The following is a 14,891-nucleotide window of genomic DNA, read 5'->3' as shown; positions in this document are numbered from 1 at the left end:
CAGATGTAAGTATGCATTTAATTTCCATTTATTTGTGCACTTCCAGTCTTGTGTTTGAGCTTTCAGCTTTATTGTTTATGATGCAGTGCAGTGGAAATAGACACATCCACATCTGTCTTTTGTGAAGGTTACACTGAGAGAGAGATCAATGCAAAGCATTTAGAGGACAAATCGTTAAAGGGGTGCTATTGTGGTATTTCAAGTTTTCTGAGCTTTCTACAGTGTTACAGTGTTGAATCCTCATCAGACATGTGAACGGCACCGGTTTTTTTTTTATCACCTAAACGCATGTTTGAGGTTGAGTTTGAGTTCCAGCACGCTCTCCGTTCGGTTTCCATGGCGACGAAAAACGCGTTGTTTTAGAGAGTTTTTTCTACTTGGAAATCCTTGTGACGTCCCGGGGGATAAGGTTTGGTGATTGGTTACCTTCTACTGGTTAACAAGGGCATGTACAAATACATCAGGCGGGTGGAAAACGTCGGATAAAGTTATTTCCAACGATGGCTGGTGAGTTTACCAAAGAGAGACATCCTGCTGCATTCGTTGCTGTGGGTTGCTGTTTTCCACTTTGTTTTCAGGGTCTGATTCAGGTTCCAACATGTAGGGCTGTATGCTATGTGTTGACATTGTATTTTGTTTTTTTATTGAGTTCATATGAGCCTAATCCTTCTGTTAATGAGATGTTACAATGACGGCGAAAGCAGGTGCGGTGCGCGCTCCCGATGTAGTGCAGTGGCGGGAGGCTTTGCTTAATGCGGAAGAGTCTCAATCCACTCGTTTTGGCCACAGGCTGATCTGACAGCCTACGGAGAGGGGCGGTCTGAAGTAAATAAAGCCATTTGTGACAATAACTCGATCAATCCCAGCCCTTCTGGTCTCAGAAATAAAAATAAATTAGCCTGAAATGCACATAATAGTTCCACTTTAACAAATTAAATGGAAATCCAACCAAAACATGCTGTTGTGAAGCCTTCATACCTTTAGAGCACATTGATTTCACAACCATCTTTTGCAGGGATTTAGTGGTCATGCAGATTTTTCTTTTCTGCACCTCTTACTTGTGTGTTTTTCTCTGGATACAGAATGAAAATGCTAAATAGTAGTCGCAAATTCAGTATTTTTGTAAATTACAATTTCTTGTTTGGGGACAAGACAGTCCCTTCAAAACTCTTTGTTAGGAATGAAGAAGTTTACAATTTTTCTTAATATACATGTAAGTTTCCAGTATGTCTACATCAACACTCCTGGTAGCACACTCAATCCCGCCCCCGACCCTGACCCGACTTGCACGAGAGTGGCTGGCAGAGGACACACCTAACTTTGACCCGGCAGGAGTGTGTGTTGGATCAGAAGAAGTTGAGGCAAGGTTGCTGTGTAAAACTCCTCACACGATCCTTGCAGGGAGTCCTTTCTTCACAGCTGTGTTCACTGAGGTCGGCTGCACTGTGGACTGGATTTACCAGGAAGGAGCTGAGATCGGTAGGCATCAAACACATGCTTCTATAGATCTAAGATAAGTTTGTAAAACATGGCTGGTCATTGATTTGATTAAATTCAGCTTTATTTAAAGCGCCAATTTACAACAATGCCATCTTTGGAGTGGCGTGTCTCGGAAAAAATTAATGGGGGGCGATATCAGAGCACAGACTTGGAAAAGGGTGGCACATGTAAATGGCAGAAAACCTTACAAGAAAAAGATTTAGGCCTTGATCCGCTAAAAGCTTGCATGTACTAAAATGTGTGCAAACTAACTACAAAAAGTACAAACTCTTTTACCAACTGCACACACTGAGGTTTGCGTCATTCAAAGGTGCAAAATAATGTGTGTGCATCTAGTTAGTATGTGTACCTCAATGAATATACAATATCGGGTGTTCACACACTATTTTGCATGTTTTGGGAGGAGAAAATGTAAATATATTAATCTGAGAGTAATTTTGCTCATAGAAACTGTGCTTTTATAATGTATTTTAAAAGGACGTGTGTGTGTGCGTACATGCACACATGGCTGCGGTTACTGTCACAAGAAGCAGACATTGAAACAAAGCAAGGAGATGCAGGGAATGTGTTTTTCAACATCATGTGAATGTTTTTGGGATAACCCAGGAAACAATCATCAAGACATCTCACCTATCCAGCATCTGCGATTTGGAGCTGTTGAAGGAACTCAGGATGGATTTCGAGAGGAGTCACACATACCTGCAATTGACAGATATTGCGTCACAGCTGGGATACCCCAGATGGGCTATCCAAGTCCTGTAAATGCCTTGTGTTGGATGGTCACGGTCATTAGGTTTTCACGCACTCTGCAGTCATTGACTGAGGCTAAACTATTTTTTTTTCCCGGTGCCTGGATTTCTCAGAATAAGAGCAAATTATTACACCCATGTGCAAAATATCTCAGGCAGTGCATGATTCTTTTATTTTCAAATAACAGGTTTCTGCTTTTCAAGTTGCGAGCTGTCAAGTTTTTAGACAGCTGGCTTGTACGTGAGTCAGTTTGTGAGGTCCTCAGTGAAAATAAATGAGATCTATAGTAGAAACAAGAGACTGCATCACACTAATTTATTTTTTCTTTCTTTTTCAAGGTTACAGTATACACCCTACATCCCCACCTTTTTTATTATATACCCTCTTTTTACTTCGCATTGTTTTGTTAACATTCACTTTTTCAGAAATTTATTCCCATATAATGTTTATTTGTGTGGTAGTCTTTGCTACAGGTCATGCTTTCTCTCCTAACTTCCCACACTTCAAACCAAAAAATGTGCAAAACCATAATTTAAATAGAGTCTCAAACAAGTTGGCACCAGTCGCCCATTTACATAATCACTCTTAAAATCACCCGCAAACCGTGGTTCAACCCCATGTGGAAAATTCTTGATTGCACACACAAATTACTACTCACAAATTGGCATCTTAGTAGATCTGGCCCCAAGTTTTTTTTTTTTACAAAATTTTAAACAGTTATCATAACTTAGGCGACTGCAATAGCCCAAAATCCATTTATAGTCTTTCTAACCATAATGCCAATGGCACTTTTTAATTAATCATTGGTACGCTGCATTGATCAGTAAAATACAACAACTTTAATTAATCATTGGTACGCTGCATTGATCAGTAAAATACAACAACTTTGTGCCCAATCAGTTTTGTTGGTATTTATTCAGCATAAATGATCCAGGTGTATTGAAGCAGGGAAACATCCCACACTTGGAGGTTAGGGGCCAGAACTGGACATCTTTACTACGTCTCTGAACATGGAGCAGTCATTTCATAAGGTGATATTTATTTACATTTCATCCATAAAATGGAACAGAAATTTCAATTATGTAAGGATTTAGTTGGACCGCACTGTTTAGGTGCTGCCTTCTGGTCAGCTTTGGTAAAATGAATGTAGAAGGAACATTTTTTAAGAGAAATGCGATTGACGTGGCACCTATATGAGTATTCACCTGCAACCAAATCTGCAGCTCCATACAGCAGCTTAAGACTTGGATTTACTTTGAGCTGTTTTATGCTAGCCACCCCCGATACTGATCATAGGTTGCAATTATTATTCTAGGTTTACTTCTTTCAGGGTATTCTAATTTCAGCTAGATTTACTTAACACTAGAATGGCCAAGATGTCATTTTGATTGTTTTAAAATTTACACACGCAAGAACTTTGTAAAATAAAAATAAAAAATAAAATAAAAAATAAAAAAACCGCTTTGCTGGTTCCTGACTTTTCATAAAACTAAACTAAAAACAAACAAACAAAAATTAAAAAAATAAAAAATCAGACAATGCCATCATGTGCTGTTCTCAGATTGAGTTTGGTGGACATAAATGCAGGACCAATGTTTGAAGAAGTTTTTAATTAATCTCAGTAGTGTGGTTAGAAACACTACAAACACAAATCTAAAGTGAAAGTCTGGTAAGGGAACAAGAAGACGACGAAGGTAAACTGACCGAATGCAGGGATTAAATATAGGGAAATACAGGCACAGGCAATGAGGGGAATACAGGTAATGTCCATCCTGGAAGGGGCAGGAAACGTGCTGGTGATCAGTAGGCTGGTGAGGCTGAGCAAACCAGAGGAGACATGACAGCTGCAAAGCCCTGTGCAGATGCTGCAGGAGTAGAGATGTGATACATAATGGCTGAGACTCCTAAATAGCTGTAAATACTGTAGGTGGTCATGGTAGTATAAATAGTCTATTGTTCCCTTCATTTAGCAGAATGCTCCTTTTTTTTTTTTTTTTTTTCTTTTTACAAAAACAGGTTGTACAAGCTAAAGTTTAGATTTAGTTATTTTTTTATTTGTTTTCTGTGGAAAGCAAGCTACAATTATTGCTTTATATTTAGTTTTATAAAACATTATTTTATCTTAGTTAATATTATTTTAGCTGAAGCCTAATATAAAGAGTCGGTAGCCATTCTAGTGTTAACAAACTTCATACTGAGATATATGTTGTCCTCACATCCTCTTTTGCCCAGAATCAATTGCTGTTGTCTGCGTGCTTGACTCTTTTTCCTTCTCTAGCCTCAGTGGAGACCAATGCTCATACTTTGTGGTGTACACTGCCAGTGCTGCATCACTGCACCACACTGGATACACCCCTACATCTCTGGACATCTTATAGAAAACTCAATTTGAGATGATTCATTGTCATCCAGTTAGTATTCATACAAGCCAATTCATAGCTGGAAGCACAAATTTATAGAGTCACCTGAAAAAAAAAACCCCCAAAAGCCAACAACCCAACCAGTCACCAAGCCCAAGCCAACACTCTTATGTAAGATACTCTTTAGGTTAATAATATTATTCCCATTATCAGGCTTGCGGCCATCTGCTTCAAAGAGATTAAAAATGACCATGTAAATACACAATTCTAAATGAAAATAACCATTCAGAATTAAACTTAATTTCACTTCCTCAGCTGCTGAAAAATGTGAAGTAATATGTTTCGTGTTGATCTGGTACTTCAGTGTTATAATCAAAATAAAAGCAAATGTGATACTTATGTGGTCTTTCTTGTTGTAGCCAAAAAGAAATGGCAAGGCAAGATTATTTTTATATAGCACCAATTAAACAGCAGTGATTCAAAGCAGAAACTGGAATTTGTCATTTTTTGGTAGATACGAGTGCATCACGCCCATCGCCTGTCCAATCAGAACCCCTCCCAAACCCCACATCAAAAGCAAAATTAAGTAAAGGTGAATTAAGTGTTTTCCATGTTACCTTCAATTCAGGTTTCTTTAATTCAGAATTTTTAAATTCTAAATAGTTAATTCCAAATTCCCTGCGATGGACTGGTGAGCTGTCCAGGGTGTACCCCGCCTTTCACCCAAAGACTGCTGGGATGGGCTCCAGCTTCCCCGCGACCCTTCATCGACTAAACAGTTAGGATAATAAATGAATTATTGAATAATTCCAAATTGAAAAATATCATGCAATTGTAGTAATTGACATTGAATTTGAACTTCTAGAAACATATGGTATTATTTATAATAAGTGATAATGAAGAAGCCAAATCCTCTTTTCTTTGGAAGGTTTTCTATCTTGTTCTAATCAGATAGGGAGAAAAACCTCATCTAATCCTCATCAGACTTTGAGATGAGGTAAATAAACAATAACATGCCTCATAAAGCATCATGCATCAATGTAACAAAAACCCAACCTGTGAAAAACTAACCTTATGATAAAAAAAACTTGTCAAATCACCTTCACAGGTGGTTTTCTTTATATGTCAGTCTCATCTGCTTGTGTCGAAGTTTCAGTCAACTTTTCTCTGTGTTGTATTAGTTCATTTAGATTTAGATGGGATATGTTTACGCAGAGCTCTTTGATGTTCCCACAGCATTTCAGTAGGTTTGAGGTCTGGACTTAGTATGTCATTTGTTTTTGTTCATCTGAGGTTGTATTTAGACAGTTTTTGGTAAGAATTGAATATGTTTAGATGAAAAGTGGGCCACATTGGCCAACCATTCTTAGGAACAACTTTGTTCTCGAGTCCTGCTTTTAAACTTTTTACCAAGATTGTGACATTCTGGACGTACACTTACAGACATCTAAGTGTTGACATGTTTGAAAAAAGTCAGTATTTGCGTCATCTTCTGCTCTAAGTCAACTGAAATACAATAAAATTACAGGAATGCCTTTTGTCAAACTTTTAAATAACTATTTGTACTTTACAAAGTACATTGTCCAACCATCCATCCATCCATCCATCTTCTGCCGCTTATCTCGGGTTGGGTCGCAGGGGCTGCAGCCCGAGCCCGATCCCGAGGCGTTCCCAGGCCAGCCCCATGTCCTGGGTCTTCCCCGGGGTCTCCTCCCAGAGGGATGTGCCCAGAACATCTCCCCAGGGAGGCGTCCAGGAGGCATCCTGACCAGATGCCCGAACCACCTCAACTGGTTCCTTTCGATGTGGAGGAGCAGTGGCTCTACTCTGAGCCCCTCCCGGATGACCGAGCTCTCTAAGGGAGAGTCTGGCTACCGTGCGGAGGAAACTCATTTCAGTCGTCTGTATACGAGATCTCGTTCTTTCAGTCACGACCCACAGCTCATGACCACTACAGATCAGTGCAGAGTCCACATTATTGTAGACGCCGCACCGATCCTATCGATCTCATGCTCCATCCTTCCCTCACTCGTGAACAAGACCCAGAGATATTTAAACTTCTCCACTTGAGGCAGGACCTGACCCCCGACCTGAAGAGGGCAATCCACCCTATTCCGGCTGAGGACCATGGTCTCAGATTTGGAGGTGCTGATTCCCATCCTGGCTGCTTCACACTTGGCCGCGACTTGCTCAAGTGAGAGCTGAAGATCACGACCAGATGAAGCCAACAGGACCACGTCATCCGCAAAAAGCAGAGACCCAATCCTGGGGCCACCAACCCGGATCCCCTCAGCACCTCGGCTGCACCTAGAAATTCTGTTCATGAAAGTTATGAACAGAATCAATGATAAAGGGCAGCCTTGGTGAAGTCCAACCCGCACTGGAAACAAATTCAACTTTCTACCAATGCGGAAAGTACATTGTTAATTTAAAAAAAAAAAAAAAAAAAGCAAGATATTGTCGATCATCTTAACAATGTAATTTCCCCTCTGCCAAAATGTAATTTATTCAAAAATTAGCTGCAGCAAAGACAGGATTGATTGTTCTATTACTGTATTCCTAATGCCTTCAGTTCAGTAAACTGCACCCAAGTTAAATCCTCCTCACCAGATCCGCTACCTAAAAAGCAAGAAATATCACTCCATAAATATCCAAGTTTAACAGCTTTATCCAAATGATGAAGATAAACTGCACGCCCATTATTCACTAAAAACACCTATATAATTTTCTTGCACTATAAAAAATATTCTAGCAATTGAGCTCCACCTGTGCTTTCTCTTAATGAAACCTCCACAGGTGCAGATGATGTCACCCTGACTGCTGTGGTGAGAGGCCCAGCGAGGTGCCTTCTCCTTGGGGAAAGGCCTGCTCTGAACTGTCTGGCCCGTGCCTCTGGGATTGCCAGCCGCTGTTCTCAGCTCAGGGAAATTGCAAAGACTAGCGGCTGGCATGGAGAAGTGGCTGGTACACGCAAGACAACTCCAGGCTTTCGGCTGGTAGAGAAGTATGCTATGTTGGTGGGCGGTGTGTCCATGCACAGACAGGACCTGAGTGCAATGGTGATGCTGAAGGACAACCATGTCTGGGCATCAGGAAGCATCACAGAGGTAAAAAGCTGAACAATCAGTTGGTGTCTAACAAAAAAAACAAATAGATTACATAATACATATACTGTAATTTGTGAACTAACACAAAGCCAAGGAGTAAACACAGGTTCTTAAAGGTGGAACTGTAGCTCCTTATTTTTTGGAAGAATAATAAAACCACTTCCAGGAAGTTCCAGACACTGGAAAAATCCACAGGGTCACATCTCAGACTCTACAAACCTCAGTTTGCTTGTTAAAGTTAATGGTAGAATAATTAAATAAACAATAAACAAGTATGGCTTGTTTAAAATGTTTGGAGGAGAAAGATTATTTACTCTGAGAAGAACATGGAAGCATGGCTTAGGTTTGCAAAGGTGCATTTAAACAACAAACAATGGGCCTCATACATCAATATCTTCCATCTTGTCAAATTGTACTTGAGAAATTTTTACAAAAACTATCCTATTCATGAATGTGCACGTCGACCACAAAAAGAATTGTTTGTATTTTTCCTCTTTGGTCTATGCAAACTTCTAGCAAGTTAAAAGGAATGGCCAGCTGGCCCTAATTTGTCAGTAAATGCCCCAAAAAATGTCCATATAAAGTAAAAAATTTCTGGGCTGTGTGCAAACAGACAGACAGATGTTGTGACAAAATGAATGATTGGAGAAAAAAAACAGAGATTTGCAATGATGCCTGATTTTCCTCATTTTTAAAATGTTTATTTGATTATAAATAATTGCATGGTGAGCTTTAAATAACATAAACATGGCTTTATGCACAGACCTAAAGAAAGATGTGCAGACACCCATGCTACAAACTTTAATGAACTGAAATAACATTAGAAAGAAATTGGGCAAAAATTCTGAGGTATTGATAAGATAATCTCTTTCAGAAAAGCATATCCCAGCTGCCATCAGCCAAGAGGCAGGGATATACCATCGGCGTGTGGCCAGTCGATGCTGGAGACAAACAGGCAAATTTACTCCTTTAATGCATGAATTAATAAAAGAAAATGCAAACTTTTAAAAAATAAAGTATTTGACCTCCACAAGCATTTGCAATGATACTTTTTTTTTGTTAATTAGTAATATTTACAATTGATTATGATTTATTATTTATTTTATTGTATTCTATCAAATATTTATAAGATAATATGTAATCATAATTATATTATGTAAATCTTCTATGATATGTAGCTGTATCATTTTGTTTTCCTATTTTTCCGCAAAGGCAAATTTGCATAATTACAATATGTTCAATTATATAATTTATTTATTTATTCTCCAGTGAATGGAAACATATTGGATGACTCACTAACATCCACTAAAGTGGTTTATGTACAAAAATATCGTCCTCATTCATGGATATGCAGGAAAAGAGCATATAAATAGGTGCATACTACATGGCAACGATCTTGAGCCATTTTGGCAGAAGGTTGAGAACCCAAAGAGGACCGACATGTGCAAACTCCTTAGAGAATGACCCCAGCCCAACGCCTCTCTAGATTTGCAGAAAAGAAAAAAACAACGCAGAAACCAGGAACCTCCTGGTTGTGAGATGAAAGCACAAACCACCATGCAGGCTGCTGAGCAACATTAAAACTGAAATTGGGAGATTAAAGCAGGAATGTGCACATAGGGGACACACACTTTCCTTCAAATTTAGTTTCCAACACATGCACTGGGTTGCATCACCCACTATGGTCTAAAATATCATGCTGCTTTCAGACCTTTGTTGGCATAGATTAGTGTTTCTCAATTCCAGTCCTCAGGCCCCCCATGCCTGCATTTTTTATAGGCAACCCTACTTTAACACACCTGAGTGAAATAAAGGGCTTGTTTACAGGCTGCAAAGAACTTGATGAGGAAGTCCAATAATCTGACTCAGGTGCTTTAGAGGAGGATCATGTCTAAAACATGCAGGGCAGGGGGGCCTGAGGACCAGAATGGAGAAACACTGGCATAGATGGATGATTAGATTTTCACCACACAGACCCAAACAAAAACAAGTCTTCGCGAACTGCTATGTGCACAATGTTTAGCTTTGTTTCCTGTTTTTACTTTTATTTAGAATAATACTGTATAATTTGTCATCCTTCCTTCTTTCCGTGAGTTTTTCAACATGAAATGATTAAATGTTCATTCATGAGAATAAACCCTCTCATTTTTTCCCTTAAAAAAAAATGGCTTTAAAAAAAACATCAGAAATTCTACTTCTTTTATTCATTTATTTATTTTTTTTTGGTATCTATCACTGTTTGTCAAGTTTGACATGTTTACAGTAGGTGTGTCTACAGTATTACAGTATTTGAGCACACACACACACACACACACACACACAAAAACCACTCAAACACACACACACATACACATGCACACACACACACAAAACCAACCAACCAAACAACAAATCCCACAGAGTTCCCACTGTTTGTTCCGCAGGCTGTAAAAGCAGCCCGCTTGGTGTGTGGCTTCAGCAGTAAAATCGAGGTCGAGTGCTGCTCTGTCGAAGAGGGCAGAGAAGCAGCAGCAGCAGGAGCTGACGTCGTTATGCTGGACAACTTTCAACCACAGGTAGAAAGTTTGCAGACTCGCAAAATTAATTTATTGTTGTTTCTGACATCTTCAAGCAATAAACATTTCTCCAAAAATCTCTCATCCTTAGGAGCTTCACATTGCAGCCTGTGCACTGAAGAATGAGTTCCCAACGCTGCTGATAGAAGCCAGTGGAGGAGTTACTCCGGAGAACATAGCCTTGTATTTCTCCTCACATGTGGACATCATTTCTCTGGGATGTATCACACAGGGATGCCCAATTGCAGACTTTTCTCTCAAGGTTCAAAACTCTTCAGCAAACAGCACGTGTAGATAAATAATAGAATAAACAGAACAAAAACTGTTTAGATGAATAAATAATTGACGTTTCCTTTGATGTATCAGCAATTTATGGCTCAAAGCAGAATAGAAACCAGACCACACATCCTTTTCTGCAGCCAAATGTTTGTGTTTTTGGAAAAAAAAAAAAAACACATGCAAACAGTCATGCACATTGAGAGTAGTCACAAGTTGAAACTGATCAGCTGAAAGGTCACACACATAGTAAAAATAAGCTAAATTAATTATTGGTGGGACGACTTCATCCAATATATTTCCAACAGTTTACTTCCTTGGTCAGTTTCTGTTTTAACCCTTTCATGCATTACAAAACCAATCTGATGGCTATTTTCTAGTATATTCATGGGTGGAGATGGTATATTACTATATTTACTGATTTAGTAGAAATGTGCAAGTCATCCTTTACTCTGTCACTTACAGTTTAAAAATGTAATCTCTGAAGTGTTTGCTGAAATGCTTAAGGGGCGGCAGAAATGTATGAGCTTGTATTTAATTTAGCAAATAAATAGCAACTTTATTGAATGGTGCACTGTTCTGTATTAATAAATAAATAAATCGTCTTCAGAGGTTTGTGTAAATTCATTTGAATAACAGATCTTCTCTGGTAAGTTATTTCCTTACATTTATCCCTTTATCAGGCAAGGGACTAGTTTTGATCCATTTGTTTTCTTTTATTTTCAGCATAAAAATTTTTTAAAAGAAAATGTAACAACAGAATGGAGGTCTTGGTACATACCAGGACAATTTTAGGTTAAAATGTCTCATTTTAAGGTATTTTATTGAGTGGCTTATAAAGGGTTAAGAGATGGAGGGAAGGAAGTGAAGTATGAAAAAAGGCAACAAGATGGAAGATTTGGGAATTAGTGAAAAAGACAAAGACGCATGAGAAAATTCATATTATTGTCAGAAGCAAAAATGCGGAAGTGTGTCAACCACCTGTTAACGGAAACACCCAGGAAACAAACACACACACACACACACACACACACACACACACAGCCGTTTTAGCAAGCAGTGCTCAGCTATTCAGCCTCATATTGAAAAATGTCTGGACTACGTCGCGCTTCCCTCCTCATCTATATGGTGGCTACTGGTAAGATTAAAAAAATTTAAGAAAAAACTAAAAACTTTATAATGATGATTTAGGGAGAATAAATAATGTTAAAAGGCTGAGTTATGCTACAGCATTTATTTTATTTGTTGTATTTAAATATTCTTCACTTTGTAAACTTTTATTTAGGAACATTTAGGTTTAAAAAAAAAAGCAATAAGTAAAAGAAAGGAAAAGTAAAGGAAACTGTTCAGTTTGAAAGTTAGTGTAATTCATCCAGCGAGTCAGGGTATGGGTGTTACCACAAACTTCACACAGGATATCGACCTCATGTTTTTGCAAAATCTAAATTAACTTTCATCTTAACGGGTTAAATTGCTCCTTTCTGATTTTGTATTGACTTAAAGGAGCACACGCTGCTGTTTGTAAAAATAATAGCAATTTTCCCCTTAGTTCAGAAAACAACAGTCAGGAAAATTAGATGAAAAATATTTATTTATTTTGTGTTTAGATTAACTGGTGTAAAAATCCAAGAGGGAAATTTCTCACTTCTTAAAAAATACGTAAAATCCTACACTTTGACAGCATGATCGTACAGTTAAGTCAGTGATTTAAAGTATGACATTTAAATATGGCGCGTTATTTGTTCATGCTTCTGCAAATTAATACAAACCTGTAAATGGTGACTTCTGGAGATTTTCTACATTAAGGATGTCTTTATTTATCTCATTTGAGATAAACTCATCTCAGTTTGCAGGGCACTTTGCACCTTTTGAGGAAACCAACATTTTTAACCGATCTTTACTGCACTTAACTTCTACTGTATGCCAGAATGAGGTACTTTTTGACTTTTTCCTGTCAGTTGCATATTAGTTTTTATTTAACTTTTCATTTTTGAATAAATAAAAAGAAAAATTAGGAGAAAAAAGCAATTAATTTACAAAACATAGGAAGTAATAGGGAGTAAAGAGAGTATAGGGAGTAATGCGATGCAATGTTGCCTGTTAAATTAGTTTGAATTAATTTAATTGAAAACTGGTTTTGATAAGTACTTTGTATGATATAAAATGACAGACTGATCATTTCCAGAGTTTTTTATGTATTAATTGTCATTTTACATCTTTTTTGCCATTTAATTAAGTAATCGAATTAAACTAATGTGAGGTTTTATCTTAAATTCAATTTACATATGTCTTATACACAAATGAATAAATACACCAAGAAATGAATCCCCATAGTAATATAATTAATTTAAATTTATTGCGATACACTGCATAGGTATGTCCTTTTCCAGTCGTTACAGCAGCAAATTGCCTACTTTCAAAAGTTTATAGTGTAAATGTTTTGTTTGACTTGCCTTATGTGTTAGTATTTAAAACTGACGTTGAACAAAAAAATTCCTTTCTCACTGCTGCATTTCCACATTCTTCCTTTCGTTACTTCTTTATTGTGCAACACGTTTTCTCCAGTTTTGTCACTTGAAAGCACAAAACAGGAAATTGTAGCAGTGAGGAACCTACAGAATGGCCCAACAGTGACTAAACTTGGAACTTTGTCTAACTATATTCTAAACTTTCTCTAAACACACAAGAACAACATACATTTAATTTAAAAAAGGAAGTAGGTCAGAGTTAAGGACAAAAGGTCAGTGAAGTAAACAAAAAAGTTGATTTTCAGTGTTGCAAAACTTCACGGCTCTCATAATGTGCACATTTCAGCAGCACCTCTCTTTTCACAGGTTTAAACAGAAGAGTGGTGTTCTAATTTTTTAACCTGCCCTCATAGATGTGCTCCATTTTCCTTCTGTGCATGCACAACACAAAACCATCATAGCTATGTGCATTGAAAACCTGCTCATAAATCCGTTTATACCCTTAACGCCAAGTCTGAACGGCTGGACATACTTCTTGTCAGAGTTACTGTGAGATACTTTGATGGGGGTAATTTTCACTTTCCAATCATTCTACCAGCACTGATATAATATGAACATTAAGCATATTTTGATTGTGTCCTTTATACTGTTGAGATATCCTTCCACTTGTGTTAGGGTTTGTAGAAACCCATTTTAGGTTTAAAATGCACAAATTCATTCGTTTTTTTACTTTTTCAGGAGCCTCTGTTTCTACCAAATCAAGCATAACATTTTTTTTATTCAATGGATTTTAAAACATTCATGTCGATTCATAACCTTTGTGTTGTTAGGATCATATAATCATACACTGTCATCCAACACATTAACTGCCTGCACCTCTCCCAGCTAACTGATGCTCATTTTGTGTTGTTTTCTTGCAAACGTACAAAAAAAATCAAACAAACATGGGCATATCCAGACTTTGAGTATAGACTCAGAGATGTGCAGACTGCTCATCTCTGATTTGTATCATACAAAAATAAGCAGAATCGTTTCAGTGAGCCAAGTTCTGGATAATTTTTGGTTAAATGAGCAAAAAAAAAACAAAAAAACCCAAACATAATAATGAATAAGTTTCTGAGAAGTCAAAATATGGCAAAATTGGTTGGAGGCCAGTATGTTGCGATGCAGATTGCAGGTCAGTTGCTGCAAATGTTCCCCACATCCACCCAGCTTCTGCCACTTATCTGGGGTCTGGTCGCGGGGGCAGCAGCCTAAGCAGGGAAGCTCAGACACTTCCTTCTTTCCAGCCGCATTAGCCAACTCTGGGGGGGGGGGGGGGGGGGGGGGATCGGACAGTTCGTACAGGGACCGGACAGTTCGTACAAGGGGGTCTGGTACCCCATACTTCCAGAGTACCCCCCACAGGAGCCCCCGGGGGACACGTTCAAACGCCTTCTCTAGGTTCACAAAGCACATGTAGGGTGGTTGGGCAAACTCCCATAACCCCTCCAGGACCCCAAACAGGGTATAGAGCTGTTCCACTGTTCCATGAGCAGGACAAACGCTGCACTGCTCCTCCTCAATCTGAGATTCGACTATCTGACGAACTCTCCTCTCTAGGACTCCCGAGACCTTACCAGGGAGGCTGAGGAGTGTGATTCCCCTTTCATTTCACACAGCATCCCAAGTTGAGGTCAGCAGCTCCCCATCTCCACTGCACACAGTATGCCTTGAAGCCATCCGAAAGTCCTTCTCCATGGCCAAGCCAAACTCCTCCCAGTTTTTGCCTTGGCAACAGCCGAAGCTGGATGCGGCTTAGCCTGTCGGTACCTATCAGCTGCCTCCAGAGTCCCACAGGCCAAGAAGTCCCGATAGGACTCTTTCTTCAGCTTG

The 14,891-nt window shown here is 38.7% G+C and overlaps 1 protein-coding gene across 1 annotated transcript; it reads left to right on the top strand.

Moving 5' to 3' along the window:
• Positions 1-1,226: 1,226 nt before the first annotated feature.
• Positions 1,227-14,817, top strand: LOC306772763 (nicotinate-nucleotide pyrophosphorylase [carboxylating]-like; the record flags this gene model as incomplete). The annotated part of the gene is made up of 5 exons (XM_079262373.1): positions 1,227-1,479; positions 7,407-7,717; positions 10,141-10,272; positions 10,364-10,562; positions 14,678-14,817. The coding sequence occupies 5 exons, from the start codon at positions 1,227-1,229 to the stop codon at positions 14,815-14,817; spliced, it is 1,035 nt and encodes a 344-aa protein (XP_079118499.1).
• Between the last annotated feature and the right edge of the window lie 74 nt (positions 14,818-14,891).

The sequence above is a fragment of the Telmatherina bonti genome, assembly GCF_933228915.1.
Source record: "Telmatherina bonti genome assembly, chromosome: 3".
NCBI lineage: Eukaryota > Metazoa > Chordata > Actinopteri > Atheriniformes > Telmatherinidae > Telmatherina > Telmatherina bonti.
This window is presented reverse-complemented; position numbering and strand designations above follow the sequence as displayed.